Source organism: Danio rerio, chromosome 9, assembly GCF_052040795.2.
Source record: "Danio rerio strain M-AB ecotype USA chromosome 9, GRCz13ab, whole genome shotgun sequence".
NCBI classification, from domain to species: domain Eukaryota; kingdom Metazoa; phylum Chordata; class Actinopteri; order Cypriniformes; family Danionidae; genus Danio; species Danio rerio.
In genome coordinates this window covers 997,042-1,017,500 of record NC_141029.1, presented here as the reverse complement: position 1 = coordinate 1,017,500, position 20,459 = coordinate 997,042, and the positions used below count along the sequence as shown (strand labels likewise).

The following is a 20,459-nucleotide window of genomic DNA, read 5'->3' as shown; positions in this document are numbered from 1 at the left end:
TAAAAGGGAAACGTTCTGTTAATTAGGCTACAGATGTGTCCACCATTTAAATTACGGTAACAAAAAACCTGTAAAAATGTTGCTAAAAAAATAAAACACTTATTTTGCGGATTAGATATACAGTTACAGATTTACAGGTGGCCTTGTCTTACCTTGCTCGACCCAGACTTTACCCCCTTTACATTATGTACTGTATGTGTATTCATGTGGAAGTGTGTGTGTGTGCGCATAAAGGCCAACGCTAGCATTTAAAGTGTGTGTGTCCTGAGAGGCTGGTAATGTATGCAGGGTTCAGTGCTATAGAACTGGAGCAGGAGACATTCACTGCTGCCGGCACACTGACATTTACACACACATACCAGTGTGTGTGTGTGTGTGTGTGTGTTGGCAGAAGATGGGTGCTTTTTGTCTGTAGTGTATTATCTGACCGTTTTCATTTACTGCATTGAGTAGGACAATTCATTCATTCATTCATTCATTCATTCATTCTTCTTCAGCTTAGTCCCTTATTTATCAGGGGTCGCCACAGCGGAATGAACCGGCAACAATTACAGCATATGTTTTGCACAGTGGATGCCCTTCCAGCTGCACCACAGTACTGGGAAACACCCATACACACTCATTTACACACACACTCATACACTACGGCCAATTTACTTCATCAATTCCCCTGTGGCGCATGTGTTTGGACTGTGGGGTAAACCGGAGTACCCGGAGGAAACCCACGCCAAAACAGGGAGAACATGCAAACTCCACACAGAAATGCTAACTGAGCCACTCGGGACTCGAACCAGCGACCTTCTTCCTGCACAGTGCTAACCACTGAGCCCCCGTGCTGCCTGGGTTGGGTTAGGGACATATAAAGATTTGTTCAGTATGGAATACATCACGCATGTAGAGTGTCCCTGTAAACCATATATACAAGTATGTGTGTGTGTGTGTCTGTGTGTGTGAGTTTATTCATGGTTGTGGTCTCTGTCACACACACGTAACCCTGAGTCACAGCAGTCAGACCCACATCTACAGACCAGTGAGCAGATAAGCTAAAGCACAGACAGACACACACACACACACACACACACACACACACAGCAGGTCAAGGTCATGTGCAGCAGTAGAGTGAGCTCTTCTTCAGGATGAGGTGAGTCATTACTGTAATAATTAAGCATGCACAGTCATGTTGTGCTGGATCTGGTGGACGACACCAGGACAGAGGAATACAGCAGACTCCACTGACCCCTCAAATCACCACAGCACTGCACTATTGATCAATATCACATGTTTATGCCACTATGCAGTCATTATTCACAGAATTAAAGATGTCCTCTTAAATACTGAGTAAATCTCCCTGCTCTAATCACAACACCACATGAGAAACATCTGGAGGAGAATACACACTTCACAGGTCACTAATAAAGCCAGTCACAGTATTCCAGCTGCTTACACACAAAATCTTTTCTTGTTACATGATTTGGGAAACCTCTCACTCGAAACGCAGAACTGCACAGCAAATCTCCAACACCTGAAGCTGTTTCTCAGCCTTCATCTCAGTTTTCAATTGTTTTTCTCAAAACACTACACACAACTCTCTACTGAAAACACACAAACCTAAGAGGAAGCCACTTGCTTTCCTTTTCCAAACACAACCAGTCAAAATGCTACACTTATCCACCTGATCACACACACACACACACACACACACACACACTCCTCACGTGTGGAAACACTCATTTCATAACTGATCAGTAACCGATCACTGCTTTACTGTAGAACAGACCTATAAATAGGTCAAAGGTGAGAGGAACCAGAATATTCTAGTCCAAAAAAAAAAAAACTGGTTTTCAGGCATCCACAATTTGTAGTTTTGTACCAACCGCATATTCACCTTTACTAAATCCTAAATCCGCATAGAAAAGAGTAGAGTAATTCTTCTCAGCCTGGCTCTGGAAAGTGTATGATGAGTCAGTATGCCTGCATGATGCATCTCCTTCAAGACCCCACACACAATTGTGTTCTTCACTGTATTCGGGAGAATATACTTCTGCTTTGCATTTAAATATATACATATATATATATATATATATATATATATATATATATATATATATATATATATATATATATATATATATATATATATATATATATATATATATATATATTTATTTTTACTGACAGTATGTTTGTTTTTATGCTACATACACCAATAATATTTGGCCTATACTGTTTTTTCCAACTGCTAACACACAAAATCTTTTCTAGCTATACGATTTCTGAAACATCTCATCATTCTACACCTCAAACATCCAAACCAAGAAATGCCATTCTCTGGTACTTGGTAAAGTACCATTTTCTGAAAAAAAAAAAAAAAAAAAAAAGAAAAAAAAAAAATATATATATATATATATATATATATATATATATATATATATATATATATATATATATATATATATATATATATATTTCTAATCATAATAGTGTTAGTAACTCATCTCTAAGAACTGATGTCTTTTCTCTTTCTCTCTTTTGTGAATAATATTAGACTAGATATTCTTCAAGACACTTCTATACAGCTCTAAGTGACATTTAAATATATATATATATATATATATATATATATATATATATATATATATATATATATATATATATATATATATATATATATATATAGCTTAAAGGGGCTAATAGGCTAATAATTTTGTCCTCAAAGTGGTGTTTAAAAATTAAATATGGCTTTTATTTTAGCTGAAATAAAACAAATAAGACTTTCTCCAGAACAAAAAATATTATCAGACATATAATTCTGACTTCAACTATATATATATAAACCCGTTCTGCTGAACGAGAACACATGTTAAACTCAGATCATCTCTGATCTCTTTATTTACACACAGTTCAATAGATTCTAAAAAGATTCTTTAAGCCAGATTAAGTCAGAAATGACTATTTACACGAGGTTCTAAAGAGTGTAAAATGTTTCTAGAGATTCTATAAAGACCGTTTAACGGAGATGCTCAGAGCGCAGAATAAGCGCTACGTCAGCGCGCGTCGCGTGCCACCGGTGTCTCTTTGGCTCGGGCGCACACAGCGCTGTTCTGCCAGGGGTCACAGGGAGGAGGAATCACGACACATTTCAGCATCGGTGGGGAGCGCGGGTATTGTTCTATACATTTAAACGAACTTTTTTCTTGGTGCGCTTTTCCAGCTCGCGCGTCACCATTTCCTCCAAACCCCATCCGGACTCTCCAGCGCGAGCTTCACAGGCGCTCCTCAGCAGGCGCTCGGTCTGCGCGCTCACGGGCGTCATCATGATCGCGGCGCTGGTGATCGCGCTCCCGCTGCTGCTGCGCACCCCCGCGGCCGCACACTACGAGATGATGGGCACCTGCCGGATGATCTGCGACCCCTACAACCCCAAACCGAGCGCCACGGCTCTGGAGGTGATGCAGGACCTCAGCGCCATCCCGCCGGCTTTCGCTCAGGGCACCAGAGGAGAACCGGGCCGTCCGGGCAAACCCGGACCCAGGGGTCCTCCTGGAGAGCCCGGTCCTCCCGGTCCAAGGGGTCCGCCTGGAGACTCCGGCAGACCGGGATTTACCGGCGTCGCTTCAGGAACGGCGCGGACTGAGACCGGAGACGTCGGTCCTGCTTTGGGAAACGCGAAGATCGCCTTTTACGTGGGTCTGAAAAACCCTCATGAAGGCTACGAGGTGCTCCGCTTTGATGATGTTGTGACAAATGTTGGAAATCACTATGATCCCACTACCGGCAAGTTTACCTGTCAGGTGTCCGGGATTTACTACTTCACGTACCATGTGCTGATGCGCGGAGGGGACGGAACCAGCATGTGGGCAGACCTCTGCAAAAACGGACAGGTACAGACGCATCGCGCGAATTAATGGTTCAGTAAAAACTTACAATCCTGTAAGGAAAAACAGATGCCTGCAAATTTGTGGCAAACAATTTATAGGCTATGTGCTGAATTTAAACAAACAAATGAAATGTAGTTATGTTCAACTTAATTTGTTTGTTTAACAAATAACGAATTCACTTAATGCTAATGCTTAATGAATGATTTATAGTGTGTAGTTATTATAAAGTGTTACCCAAGTAATGAACTGAAAAAAATATTCAAAGCTGAGTCCTTGCATTTACTACATCTTTTAAGTGAAGTGGTTGTAAACAATTAATTTGGGCTGAATTTAACCAGTTAAACTCTGCTGTTATTTTGGGATTTCCTCCTGGATTTTGCCTATACCCAAATTTAAAAGCTTCCCAAATCCACATGCAGAATAAACGTTAGTAAGCAGTTTATAACTGCAGATACAGATGCTGTGTTCTTGACTTATAAGCACCTATAATGTGTTTAATAATTGTATTTTCATACTTAGTTAATGATTTATATTTCATTACTAAATTCAGTCTCACATTATTTAAAAACCAGTTGTATTTGAGAGTAGTTGAGGGTTTTTAGGATAATTCAAAATTAGTGAGTAAATGATTAATAATCTATTGAAATCACCGTTTATATATCTTATTATTCAGGCATTTACTAATATGACTATTTATGCTTAGATAATTCATGCTTTATAAATCTCTTATAAATGACTAATAAAGGCTCAGAATCAAATGAACAATAATCATTGCAATCTTATCTGAAAAGTAAAATTACTGTAAAGTTTAAACATTGCTGAATAACAGGAGTATCAAAATACGACAAAAAAACGGATAAAACAACAAGAATATTGTAATTTAACAATATTTTAAGATGTAATGTTTAAACTCTACAGTGATTTTATTTTAGATCAGGTTGCAACGATTTATTTTTAATTTGAAGTGCAGTTTTATTTGTGCATCTTTAAATGAATAGGAATGAATAATGTAATTTTTCCTGTTTAGAATTTAACTGAGCCTTTAATTGTCATTTATAAGGGATTTATAAAGCATGAATAGTCCTCACTTTAGATTAGCTCACAAAACTAGATGAATAAATAAATAAACAATAAATAAATAAATAAATAAATAAATAAATAAATAAATAAATAAATAAAATATTAATAAACAAATAAATGAATAAATACATAAAACAAATAAAAAATAAACAAACAAATAAATAAATAAATGAATGAATACATAAAACAAATAAACAAATAATAAATAAATAAACAATAAATGAATAAATAAACAAATATTAAGTAAATAAATAAATTATAAATACATAAACGAATAAATAAATAAACAAATAAATAATAAATGAATAAATAAATACATAAAAATGAAAAAATAAATAAAACAGCAACTTTTAACTTGCAGGTTTCATCAATAAAATAGATCAATAAAATCCTGTCATCACGCTACTATTTTGCTTTTAACTAGTCGGATAATAAGCTACCTGCTCTAAGACCTCGAAAGAGCCCACATGAAGAAAAACACTAGAGTAAATGTGTGTGTTTTCAACCATACTTCAGTGATTTGCATTATACAGTGTGTTGTGAAGCGGCGCGGCTGTTCAGACTGACACCGACACAAGGAGTCATGGTGTTCATTTGTTTCTTTTAATGACAGCAGTAAAAAACTGAACAATTATTTGAACTGTACCACCGTACAAGCTAAAAATGAACATTTATTTTAATATCTTCTTGATCCTCAAAGTGTGCAGCTTTTGTTACTGCAGTATATCTTAAGGGGCTTCTGTAAGAACATTTAAAGTACACTACTACATTGATAGTAGTATGCTTACCAAATAAAGTATACGTTTATACTTGACCTTTACTTAAGTATACTTCTTTTTTCCAAGGGTGCATTTACTGACTTACCAAGATCAGTCTTGTAGGGCGAGTATTGCTGCTCTGACAGCCAAGCTGGGTGAAAGCTAGGGATGCTCCGATCAGGAGTTTTGCAGCTAATACAGAGTACTGATTCCTTGTCATGGTGATCGGTTGATACTGAGTGCCTATTCTAATGCTTTAAGCTTTATAATTGAGCACATTTTCCCTCTAAGTGTGAAGGATCTTGCCATACCTAAGAGAATAAATCAAGAATGCTGCATATAATACCTTAAACGCATCTCTTCAGGTGTGAACGCGTCATGGCCAGAAGCAGCTTTACAGAAACTAATTCACTTTACTCTGGCTTAGTCCCGTATTTATCAGGGGTCTGAACCACCACAGAAAATATAACACAGATATAAAAAATGGTGAGAGAAATTGCAATGTAATTTAGAAACACCGCAAATGATGAATGAAGAATTCAACATGTCTCAATCAAGAAAAAGTGTGGAGCTCACGTTTGATGCATAAGAAGGTAAAATGCACACCTATAATTCTAAATCTGAATATAAATCTAAATCACCTATAAATCTGAATGAGAGTGTGTGTTTCCCAGTGATGGGTTGCAGCTGGACGGGCATCCGCTGCGTAAAACATATGCTGGATAAGTAGGCGGTTCATTCCGCTGTGGCGACCTATGATAAGTAAAGGGATTAAGCCAAAAAGAAAATGAATGAAGTTGGCGGTTCATTCCCCTGTGGCGACACTAGATTAATAAAGGGACTAAGCCGAAAAGAAAACAAATGAAAATGAACTTTTCTCCATATTGTGACGCAGTTCCTAGAGAAAACGGAATATTAAAGGAGAAAACAGTGGGTGTGGCTTGTTTTTTTTCCACTGCGAGCTGATTGGATGTAGTAAACTACACTACCTGAGAAAAGTCTTGTCATCTATCCGAGTGTTAGGAACAGCAAATAACAAGTTGACTTCTAGCTGATGATTTGCCATCAGAATTGTCTCTATGAAAGGCGAAGGCCTCTAGATTTTGCTGATTTGAGCTCAATAAATCTGATCATGTCTTCATGTTGACTGATTTGATGAGGACAGTGCGGTCTGACTCTGCTCAGACTAAAGTCTCATCACTGAACAGAAATAATGTCCAGTATAGAATATAAAGTCCTGCTGCAGTGGAGACAGAATGAATATTGTGTCTGACTCCATCATGAGCTTGGAGGACTGCATCCATACATCTCTGACATGACTCACATCACTGATTAATAAAGTCATCTGGAATGAAGAAGAAAGCCTTCAGCAGGACGTTCATCAAGAGTCTTTGTGTTCATCTTCAACACCTCCTCCTTCATCAGCTCAATAATGGTCATGTCTGGTGACAGGGCTGGCCAATCCTGGAGCACTCTCTGCTTTCAGGAGCTTTGATGTGGAGGCTGGAGTATGAGCAGGAGCGCTATCCTGCTGGAGAATTGTCCCTCTCCTGTGGTTTGTAATGTAATGGGCAGCACAGACGTCTTGATGCCTCAGGCTGTTGATGTTGATCATCCACTCTGCAGATCTCTCCATACTGAATATACCCCAAACCATGATTTCTCCTTCACCAAACTTGACTGATTTCTATGAGAATCTTGGTCCATGCTGGTTCCAGTTGGTCTTCTGCAGTATTGGTGATGATTGATGCAGATCTACAGATGATTCAGCAGAGAAATCCACCTTCTGACACTTTTACACGTGATCCACTGTAAGTCAGGTTATTATTTGCTGCTCTTACAACTGGGATCCATGACAAGCCTTTTGTCAGGTAGTGCCGGTGTGTCGTTCAGAAAGATGGGGAAAGGGTTTGGAAAGAGTTATCACAGCCTAACAGACTCCTCCTGCTCACCATTTCTGTCTGCTGTCATAGTGATGACAGATGGAGGGGCGTGGTTAAGTATGTAAGCCCCGCCCAATACCTCAGACAGATCTAATCTGAGAATTTAACTGGAAACAAACCCAAAGTGCTTTTTCAGATTTCAATTAAAGATCACAAGAGCAAACCAATTTATTTCTCTTAATGACATGCTCAGATTAACTGTTCAGCACTAAACTAGCAATGTGAGCTAACAACATCAACATGGTTAGTTTTGATCTCATGAGCACTTTAAAGCTGAATCTGCTGGACTGCAGACTGTAAGCGTCTCTCTGTGTGTTTCTCTGAGCAGGTTCGTGCGAGCGCCATCGCGCAGGACGCCGATCAGAACTACGATTACGCCAGCAACAGTGTGGTTCTGCATCTGGACTCTGGAGACGAGATTTATGTCAAACTGGACGGCGGAAAAGCACACGGCGGAAACAACAACAAATACAGTACATTTTCTGGCTTCATCCTGTATCCAGACTGAGCTGACACACACACGCACACACACACACACACACACACACACACACACACACACACACACTTTCTGCACATAAAACGGACTGCTGCTTGACAACCTGCTCACTGTGCGCAGGACAGACACACACACACACACACACTCTCAGTTCAATTCACTTTATTAGCACGATTACCAGTTGAAGTCAGAATTATTTAAACTCCTGTGAATTTTCTTTATCCATTATTTCCCAAAGGATGTTGCACCGATTTAGGAATTTTTCATAGTGTTTTTTCTAATATTTGTTCTTCTGGAGGAAGTCTTATTTGTTTTATTTGGGCTAGAATATAAGCAGTTTTTAATTGTTTTAAAGTCATGTTAAGGTCAATATTATTCACCCCTTCAGCAATATTAGTGTTGGATTGTCTCCAGAATAAACCACTGTTATACAATGACTTGCCTAATTACCCTAACTTTACCCTAATTACCCTAGTAAAGCCTTTAAGCTGAATACTAGTGTCTTTAATAGGGATGCAACGATTATAGTTTTTGGTTGTACGATTATATTTTGAGGAATGATCACGGTTTCACGATTATTATGCATTCATTGATTTTAAAACTACTAGTTTCTAAAATCACATGGAAACTCTTTATATTTTAAAGTGTTATTTATTGATGCTCGGTAACCAAATAATACTGTACAACACAAATTATTAACAATGAACTAACAATAGTCCATTTCTCCTTGGACTTAAAAATAAGTGAAAAAAGTTTCTGACATTTAAACAAGTAATAATTTTAAACTGAAAATAAATGAATAAAAAAGAATAAATGAATAAATAAATAATAAAACAAACAATAAATGAATAAATTATTAATAAACAAATAAAAAAATTAATACATAAAAACAAATAAATAAATAAATAAATAATAAATGAATAAAGAAATAATAAAACAAACAATAAATGAATAAATTATTAATAAACAAATAAAAAAATAAATACATAAAAACAAATAAATAAATAAATAAATAATAAATGAACAAATAAATAATCAAACAATAAATTAATAAATAAACAAATAATAAATAAATGAAAAAGCAAATAAATAAATAAACAAATAAATAATAAATGATCAAATAAATAAACAAACAGTATTTGTCTAATGTAAATCTATTTTCTTCCATTTTCTAAGTATTTTCTCATGTAAATGTAAGTATTTCCATTTTTAAGAGAACAAATGTAGTGAAAGACTGCTGGATGTCTGTCTAAAGGCACTTTAGATCAACCATACAACAGAAATATTTGGTGTTATTATTTTGCATTTTCCTCCTGTTTGGATGCGAGTAGAAATGTGTATATAAAGCGTGAGTGTGTTGCAGCGCGCACATGTCGCTTCCAATGGAGGCGCACTGCTTGTGCTCGCATATTGTGCACGCTGCAACACACTCGTGCTTTATATACACATTTCTACCCGCATTTATAGACACACCTACTCGAATTTGTGCGAGCAAAAAATGCTAAATGTGAAGGGCCCTTAGTTAATAGCATCAGCCATAGTTAAACCTTGTGTGCGTGTGTGTTAACCTCGGTGCACAAGCTCAGAACCTTAAACTAGCGCACAGTTGGCATAACTTTGTTTAGTTGCAGCAGTTTTGTTCCGTGTTGTTGAAAAGCCTTAAAGTTTAATTAACCTTGACTAATTAAATCACGGTTAATAGTGAAATCGCTTAATTGTTGCATCCCTAGTCTTGAAGAATATCTAGTGTTACATTATATATGTTATGTGCTGTCATCATGGCAAAGAGAAAAGAAATCAGTTATTACAGATGAGTTATTAAACTATTACGTGCAGAAATGTGCTGAAGAAAATCTGAAATTGGGGAAAAACTTTAAAGAATTAAAATTTAACGGGAGGACGAATAATTTTGACTTTTACACATGACATTTCCAAAGTACACATAGCAGAAAAAAACACAATATAAGCAAGTAATAATAATAATAATAATAATAATAACAACACTGATGTAAATGACAACAATAATAATATACGTTTTAAAAGGGAAAGAAATATATACATGTTATAAAACAATAAAATACATACATATTTATATATTTATATGAAACATTGATGGTGCAACTAATGCAGTTGTGTTCTCTCTCTTTTTCTCTCTCTCTACTCAACTCAGTGGGCCATATGCACAGTGTTTTCAGCCAATGATGAACTTCCAGTGAAAGCCTTTAGTTTCATAAGGTTCCTTTTACAGCATCGATGCTGTAATTACAATACATTCAGTTAAATAAACTTAAGCATTCATTTAGTTGTTCAAGCATAACAAGAGATGAAAGACAGTTTAAAAACAAGTGCTGTCTGGATCAGCGGGCAAGCGCAGAAACTCCACTGAAAATACTGGGGTTAAATTAATTTCCATATTTTAAAGATATGTCAAATGTAATTTAATGCAGTGCTTCTTGTCCAGTCTGAGAGCCACTTTATATCGCATATCCGCCAGGCAGGGAAGTTCACTGATTCCTAAAGTAATCAGACCTCAAACGTGGCAACTTTATAATGGAAAGACAGCTCACCGGAAGTGCTGAGGCTGGCTGACTGAAACTAAAAGTGCAGATAACCCATTCAGTTCAATTGAAAAGAGCTTAATTGGCATGACTTGTCAAGTATTGCCAAAGTAATGCACATAATATAAGCAATCAATAAAAGAATAGTTGGATATGTACACAAATAAGAACAATATATATATATATATATATATATATATATATATATATATATATATATATATATATATATATATATATATATATATATATATATATATATATATATATAATTATTAAAAAGATAGTGTAAAAAAGATAATGATAAATGATTGTATATATTTATTTATTTTATTTTATTTATTTTAAATTCTTTTTATGTCTTAAACTAAGCCAAAAAGAAAACAAACGAATGAATTTTAAATGACACCGCTTGTCCCCTACACTCAGAGCTTCAGCTCCTTCGCTTTAATCGCAGGCTTTGGCATCAAGCTGTAGACATAAACAATACAAACACTTAAAGATAATATTTCTTTATTTATTTTTTTTTAGCAGAGAGTGTTTCGTATGTTTTATGTCTTTATGTTGTTGTCACTGTACAAGTATTTTGTGTGGCAGTGTTATGAAATGAGGACTTCTGGCTGCAAACCAAATCAACCTTCGGGTATAAATAAAGTAACCTAACCTTACCTTGCTTTGGCAATACTGTGCCAGTCATAACAATAAAGCAAATTTAATTTATTAAATGAAATACAATATACAGCTGTACATTCATTGGGATGGTTTGTAATAATGTTTCTGACTCTCTCTCTCTCGGCACTCTTTCATTGTTATTCCTGTCTGTAGTGTGGTAAAAACTAAGGAGAATGCGGATCATCTGAACTGTTTAATGATGTCTTGTGTTTGGCTATTATACCCAATTAAACAGCAGATAAAAACACGCACAGGATGGTGATCAGGACATCCACACGATTAGCAGCCCGTCTGTATATTTCTCTCTGGGTGATTTGTGTTCAAATGAAATTATTTTCCTATAAAAGTGCATTCACGAGCCCCCAGTCTGATGACGCCAGCTTTGCTTTCATATATGGACAATTTCTGACTGGATATCTTAAGTGTGAACAAGCTCCCTGGAGACAATAAAGGGATATATGACCCAAACATATGCGACTGATCTTCGTTTTTTCAGTCTTCTGTTGTCTCAGATATTTGAGGTATAAAAGGAGAGGTCTTTCCTTAAATAAATAACCCTGAAGGGATTCTGTGTTGTTTGCAACTGCAGCATTCTTCAAAGCATTATATCAAACTATTTGAGAAATGAGGGATTCAGTCATAACTGATGTTAGCACATCTGCCGTAATGTTTTAATTAATATACTGACCTTTTTGGAGTCTCAGAAGTTAGAAATGTAAAACCGGAAAATACGTTTGGATTGTCATTGTTTGCACCCCCCAAAATGCTCTGTATAGTCAAATATTACACATAGTTATTTGTCCCATATTATAGTGAAGCACTTGAATTAATCCGTTGTGGTGATTCTACAGTTGCTATGGTAACACAACAACTACAGTAATTGATCTGTTGTGGTGATTCTACAGTTGCTATGGTAACACAACAACTACAGTAATTGATCTGTTGTGGTGATTCTACAGTTGCTATGGTAACACAACAACCACAGTAATTAATCTGTTGTGGTGATTCTACAGTTGCTATGGTAACACCACAACTACAGTAATTGATCTGTTGTGGTGATTCTACAGTTGCTATGGTAACACAACAACTACAGTAATTAATCTGTTGTGGTGATTCTACAGTTGCTATGGTAACGCAACAACTACTGTAATTAATCTGTTGTGGTGATTCTACAGTTGCTATGGTAACACAACAACTACAGTAATTAATCTGTTGTGGTGATTCTACAGTTGCTATGGTAACGCAACAACTACAGTAATTAATCTGTTGTGGTGATTCTACAGTTGCTATGGTAACGCAACAACTACAGTAATTAATCTGTCGTGGTGATTCTACAGTTGCTATGGTAACACAACAACTACAGTAATAAATCTGTTGTGGTGATTCTACAGTTGCTATGGTAACGCAACAACTACAGTAATTAATCTGTTGTGGTGATTCTACAGTTGCTATGGTAACACAACAACTACAGTAATTGATCTGTTGTGGTGATTCTACAGTTGCTATGGTAACACAACAACTACAGTAATTGATCTGTTGTGGTGATTCTACAGTTGCTATGGTAACGCAACAACTACAGTAATTGATCTGTTGTGGTGATTCTACAGTTGCTATGGTAACACAACAACTACAGTAATTAATCTGTCGTGGTGATTCTACAGTTGCTATGGTAACACAACAACTACAGTAATAAATCTGTTGTGGTGATTCTACAGTTGCTATGGTAACGCAACAACTACAGTAATTAATCTGTTGTGGTGATTCTACAGTTGCTATGGTAACACAACAACTACAGTAATTGATCTGTTGTGGTGATTCTACAGTTGCTATGGTAACACAACAACTACAGTAATTGATCTGTTGTGGTGATTCTACAGTTGCTATGGTAACGCAACAACTACAGTAATTGATCTGTTGTGGTGATTCTACAGTTGCTATGGTAACACAACAACTACAGTAATATAAACAAATGACCCAATAGTGTAGTTTTCTACAACTATAGACAATATTAAACTACAATACACCACCGTTCACTGTAGTAAAAACTAAAGTGAACTACAGAGTTTATTAGTTCATCAGTTCACTGTACTGTACACTGCAAAAAATGCTTTTCTTACAGAGTTTTTGTCTTGTTTTTAGTCAAAATATCTAAAACTCCCTAAATCAAAAAGCTATTTTCTATCGACGAGGAAATTCAAATTAAAATTAAGTGAGTTTTTCCTCAAAACAAGTATAATAATCTTGTTTTTGTCTGGCATTATTGTTTGCTTACCCTGTTGGCAGATTATTTAGCTTGTTTTAAAGAAAAATTCACTTAATTTTGACACATTATTTTACTTTTGCTTGTCTACAGAAAATGCTTCTTGATTTAAGAATATTTTAATACTTGGACTAGAAGAACTAGAAAACCTTGCTTGCATTGTATGTTTGAGCATTCTTTAATAAAGTGCTGTAAATACGTACAACATAATACACCTCAAAAACACTCAATATGAGCCATGAAACGTGTGTTTGCTCTCCGCAAGCATGTCTTTTACTTTGTACACAGCCACAGGTTTGATTTGGAGATGATTCTTTCATGTTTACAGAGCACACACACACACACACACACAAACACACACACACACACACACACACACACACACACACACACACACACACACACACACACACACACACACGCAGACTTACAGCAATGAAACGCCCTGGTGCTCGTCTTTCAGCCTGCCGCTAATCTGCCCTGATTTGTTTGCCGGTTCTGATTCTCACTCTGCCAAGCCCATTAAACCCTCAAGATTTACTGGCTTTGACAAAACAGCCACATCTTATGATCGTTCACACAATCCATGAATTCAGATGAACGGGAGAAACACCTGAATTATGTGGGCTTCCTCTTGGATTATGCATGTGGAGTGTTTGAGTGGAGAAGTGTGTATGAACACGCGCCCTGATAAGCTTTTATTAGTCGTGTGTGTCGTGTGTGTGTGTGTGTGTGTCGTCTGATCCTCGTGATGGTGTGAGGAGGCACAGCTGGTGGTTACAGAGAGAGAGAAATAAAAAAGCCAGAGGCCTCACATCACTTTTCTGTCTCCTTCTCACTCTGCCCTTGCTCATTTCCCACACACTCTTTAAAATATCAAAACACACACACACACACACACACACACACACGTTTGTTGGGGTGAACTATGAGGACTCTTCATAGGCGTAATGTTTTTATACTGTAAAATACTTATTATATATGCTAAAATTACTAAAATCAATTGTAAAATATGAGGTGGCTCATTGGTTAGCACTGTGGCCTCACAGTAAGAACGTGGCTGGTTCGAGTCCCTGAGTCAGTTGGTGTCGGTGTTCTGGTTTCCCCCACAGTCCAAACACATGCGCTATAGGGGAATTGATTAACTAAATTGGCCGTATGTGTTCGAGTGTGTGTGTGTGTGAAAGAGTGTGTATGGGTGTTTCCTAGTACTGGGATGCAGCTGGAAGAAACATGTGCTGGAATAGTTGGTGGTTCATTCCGCTGTGGCGAATAATGTATTTATATAAATGTGTGTCCTCATAAAACACCAAAACTAAAACACATACACACACACACACACACACACACTCACACACACACTTGTACAGCTAACTTTATGGGCACTCCTCATAGTTGTAATGATATTTCTACAGTTCTGTCCCCACAAAGTCAAACTACTGGTATTGTTATACTTGTGGGGACATGTGGTCCCCATAATGTCAGGAATAGAAGGTACACAGGCACAGACACACAAACTCAGATATACAAACAAGGACATACACACAAAACACACACATAAACACACAGAGTAAGACACACACAAACACAAATATACAGACACACACAAACAAACACACACACACACACAGACACACAATCATAGACAGACAGACACACGCAAACACATACATGCATACAAACAAGTGTGCGCGCGCACATACACACACATACAGACACACTCACAATCAAACACACACACACACACACAGAGACACACACACACACAAATATACAAAGACAGACACAAACAAACACACACATACACACACTGGAGCAGCTGGCTAACAGACCTGTCACACACTCCTCCACTGCGAGGCTTTCAGGACTCCACAGGAACTGCAAACACACACACACACACACACACACACACTCCAGTAATTATATGACATCATTCACAGCATCTCCGTCACAGCAACTTTACTTCATCATTAGATCTGTCACACACACACACACACACACACACACACACACACACACACACACACACACTGCTGACACTCGTCCTCACACATCTCCTGTTAAACTGCGCCAGAAGCCAAACACTGTTGTCCTCTTTTGTTTACATTATACACAGTTTTTCAGGGTAAATCAACATATACGCCGGCATTTCTATCATACTCACGCTCACGATCAGTTACAACTCTGCTTATAATTATTTACACTATCTTTTTAACACACATTTTTCCACCCAGACTCAGTCTGATAATGTACCCCTGTATGCATTTCTAGAGAGTGCCAAATACGTAGATGTGAGTTTGAAAACACTGTCGGTTGGGTTTAGGGAAGGGGGTGGGCGGGTCAGTCGGTGCTTTTGAAAACACTGTCGGTTGGGTTTAGGAAAAGGGTGGGCGGGTCAATCGGTGCTTTTGAAAACACTGTGGGTTGGGTTTAGGAAAAGGGTGGGCGGGTCAATCGGTGCTTTTGAAAACACTGTGGGTTGGGTTTAGGGAAGGGGGTGGGCGGGTCAGTCGGTGCTTTTGAAAACACTGTTGGTTGGGTTTAGGAAAAGGGTGGGCGGGTCAATCGGTGCTTTTGAAAACACTGTGGGTTGGGTTTAGGGAAGGGGGTGGGAGGGTCAATTGGTGCTTTTGAAAGCACTGTCGGTTGGGTTTAGGGAAGGGGGTGGGCGGGTCAGTCGGTGCTTTTGAAAACACTGTTGGTTGGGTTTAGGAAAAGGGTGGGCGGGTCAATCGGTGCTTTTGAAAACACTGTGGGTTGGGCTTAGGTAAGGGGGTGGGCGGGTCAATCGGTCCTTTTGAAAACACTGTGGGTTGGGCTTAGGGAAGGGGGTGGGCGGGTCAATCTGTCCTTTTGAAAACACTGTGGGTTGGGCTTAGGGAAGGGGGTGGGCGGGTCAGTTGGTGCTTTTGAAAACACTGTCAGTTGGGTTTAGAAAAGAAGGAGGGAGGGTCAGTCAGTCACTCAGTCAACAGCGGCCTCTGGTGGATTTGCGTGAGAACAACAGGTGTGAATGGCACTCGTGAGAGAAATGTGAGATCTGTAAAAGCGTACACAGCTGCCTCTGATGGATTTGTGAAAACAAAGACTGCCAAAAAATGTAGCTCCTTGGATGTATTTGGCGCTCTCCAGAAATGTCTATAGAGTTACGTAATCAGAATGAGCCTGGGTTGGTTTTAAAGATGAAATGCAGCCAGACGTAGCTCTCGCTATATAATTCATGATCTCCAGAAATGTAGACAGGGGTATGTATCCACAATGAGCCTGTGTTGACATTTTTATTGCACACATTACATTATTAACAAACTATTAACTATGAATTTTATCTCAATAAACTATTAATTAACTGCTTATTAGTACTTATTAAGGTAGTAGTTGGTGTTAGGTATTAGGCATGTAGAATAACATCATACTTTATAAGTGCTAATAAACAGTTAATATCATTATAATAGGCGGTAAATGCTGTGAACTGTTGCTTAAACAAAAGTCTCACCATTATTCATAATTAATCATAATAATTCTATAAATGTATTGATAAAGACAGAACAAAACCTTATACTGTATTATAATGATTATAGCTACGTTTATAATAGTGTTAATCCCCAACAACCGTGATGCAGTCTAACACACACACACAACAAACACACACAAACACACACACACACACTGTCCATTATTCATTACAGCTGCCTCTCCAATGCACCGCACACCTCAACCAATTACAAGTTAAAGGGCAGATACTAGTATCTCACGCATGCTAAAGACACACACACACACACACACACACACACACACACACACCGCCTACATCAGTGGTCACCAAACTTGTTCCTGAAGGGCCGGTGTCCTGCAGATTTTAGCTCCAACCCTAATCAAACACACCAGCTAATCAAGCTCTTACTTGGTATACTTAAAACATCCAGGCAGGTGTGTTGAGGCAAGTTGGAGCCGAACCCTGAAGGGACACCGGCCCTCCAGAACCGAGATTGGTGACCCCTGGCCTACATGAAGCATGAAGTAAGGAGTCTTTAAAGATGATGGGATGTTCTTGAGGTCACACACACACTCTCTCTCTCACACACACACACACATACACAGTAAGTGTGAAGTAAGGAGTGTTTCAAGATGATGGGATGTTCCTGAGGTCATATACACACACACACACACACACACACACACACACACAGACACGTTATCTGCTGCGGGCTCCCAGCTCGTGATGACGGATCGCCCAGATCTCCAGAGCAGCTCATTATGTAAAGCCTCATGAATAGAGATGTGACGGGCAGAAGATCCCGCCAGAAGACTTTATTTCAGATTTATTCCAGCATTATTTCAGCTTCATCTGCCGTAATTCAGTGGCCGTGATGAGCCGCCTCGGGCTGCACACCTCGCGCTGGACAGCAGATCCAGAAGAAGCGCACACAAATCACATGATGTATGATTAGAAGACGACAAAGCAGAGGATTCTGGGAATTCAATAAGCAGAGAGAGTGACAGAAGTGGAGAAAGCTGGATATTAATGCTTATAGTTGGCTGATTAGAAATTTGCAGTAACGAGTAGTTAGACAGGTGTACCTAATAAAGTGGCCGGTATTTAGATACATATTTATATATATATATACAGACAGACAGACTGAAAGATAGACAGACAGACAGACAGACAGATAGATTTACTTTACTTTACTTTAATTAGTGCACATCTGTGCTGTTTCTCCCTAATGATGCTCCTCCAGTGATTTATGCCCTCAGTTATTTGTGTTCTTTATCTTTCTTCATTCTTTTGTCCGGTACGGATGTTTATATTTGTGCCATGTTTACTCTCATCTATTTTCTGCTAATAGATTGGTTATTAACATGCCTTTTTTAACCCTATAGTCCTTTAATTTGTGCCTATATAAAATATAATTATATAAATTTCCCAGTGATGGGTTGCAGCTGGAAGGGCATCCGCTGCGTAAAAACGTGATGGATAAGTTGGCGGTTCATTCCGCTGTGGTGACCCCTGATTAATAAAGGGACTAAGCCGAAAAGAAAATGAATGAATGAATAATTATATAAAATATTACACCTGGATCTGATCATTTAATTTTTTATTAATATTTAATTGAATTTTGTTTATTAATTCAGGCATTTTTTGAACGCAAATATTCTAAATTAATATGTTTCACTAACTTTATCAGTTCTTTCACTGCTTCTTAAACATTTTTACTGAACTGTACCTTAAAAATATTTAATTTCAACAAGCTTTTTATTGTTCAGTCTTAGTTTTTTTCCTAGTTTTAGTACAAGTAATTTTTTTGTGGTTAAATTGTTAATGAATGTATTGATTTGTTTTGCTATAAAATATATATTTTTACAGTTTTGATTGAATATTTGATATTTAGATCATGTTTAATTCATTTAAATTCTAAATTAGCTTAGAAACTGTTTAAAAAAACACCATATTAACCAGCTGACATAATTGTACAGACCCATGATTTTAACAAAACATAAAAGAAATGTCACATTTTTACAGTAAACTGTGTTCAACATATGCTACAAACACATATTTTGTAACACAAACGTCATATTTTTACGGTAAACTACATACAAATATGCTACAAACATATTTGTAACAAAAAATTCACATTTTTATGGTAAACTACATAAAAAAATATGCTATAAACGATACAAAGATTAATTTTTAACAAAATGTTAAATACATTTCACATTTTTACAGTAAACTATGTTAAAATATTCTACAAACACATATTTTGTGATACAAATGTAAAATATTTTAAGGTAAATTACATTAAAAAAATGTCTTACAAACGATACAAAGGTGAATTTTTAACAAACTGTTAATTTTTTTTACATTTTTACAGTAAACTACATAAAAATATGATTTAAACACATATTTTGAAATAAAAAGGTCACATTTTTACAGTAAACATTAAAACATTAAAACATTTAACAGTAAACATTACATTAAAAATATGCTACAAACGACACAAAGAATAATTTTTAACAAACTGTAAAATAAATTTCATAATTTTATGGTAATCTACATAAAAAATACAGTAAAACACATCGTCACTTTGGAGTTGTAAGGTTCTCTCTGCATTCTGAATGATTTTGAGATATTGAGCTTTAAAGTTTTTGCATTCCATATAGCAAACAGTCCGTGTGTAACATTTGTTTTTTAAATAAAAAGACTTAAAATGTAAACAACTTATAAAAAAACATCCCATAATGTAAATAAGTTGCCATTTAATAAGAATATGTCAAAAACTATGTCAAAAGTTTGACAAAAATGTCAGCTAGAACCTTATAATTATATGATGATGATATATTTTTAACAAACCGTAAAACAAAATGTCGCATTTTCACGGTAAACTACTGTCTTTCATTAATTATAATGTCAATACGCCAGTGTTTTGAAGCATGAACATAAATTTGTCATAAACTAAACACAACCACAGGCATATGGTGATGATGAGAAAGTCATATAATAAACCAACGCTCCTAATAAACATCTTATAAACAAGCAGAGAAACACATTAATGTACAGAAGGAGCTCAAAGTCACTCACACCACCACAGTAACACACACTAGATTAAAACAATGCAATAAAGATCAACATTAGACGTAAGAGAAAACTCTAAAGTACATCACTGATGAGAAAAACACTAAACAGTACCGTACTAGTAATGTCAACAAGAAGCATAAACTCAAGTGTTGTGCAGAGTTATTATTATTATTATTATTATTACCGTATATATAAGGAAACACTGTTGAGCAGGATGCAGATTATTACCGTTTATTACCA

The 20,459-nt window shown here is 36.8% G+C and overlaps 1 protein-coding gene across 1 annotated transcript; it reads left to right on the top strand.

Moving 5' to 3' along the window:
* The first annotated feature begins 3,031 nt into the window (after positions 1 to 3,031).
* Positions 3,032 to 8,946, top strand: c1ql2 (complement C1q like 2). The gene is made up of 2 exons (XM_087267264.1): positions 3,032 to 3,881; positions 7,988 to 8,946. Exons 1-2 carry the CDS (start codon positions 3,315 to 3,317, stop codon positions 8,165 to 8,167), a joined length of 747 nt encoding a protein of 248 aa, XP_087123390.1. The 5' UTR covers positions 3,032 to 3,314; the 3' UTR covers positions 8,168 to 8,946.
* The last annotated feature ends 11,513 nt before the right edge of the window (positions 8,947 to 20,459 follow it).

Excerpts from the sequence above, each read along its gene's own strand:
- c1ql2 (XM_087267264.1), top strand. The coding sequence starts at position 3,315 with ATGATCGCGGCGCTGGTGATCGCGCTCCCGCTGCTGCTGCGCACCCCC. Across the intron at positions 3,882-7,987 it reads ACCTCTGCAAAAACGGACAG|GTTCGTGCGAGCGCCATCGC; the intron begins GTACAGACGCAT and ends TTCTCTGAGCAG.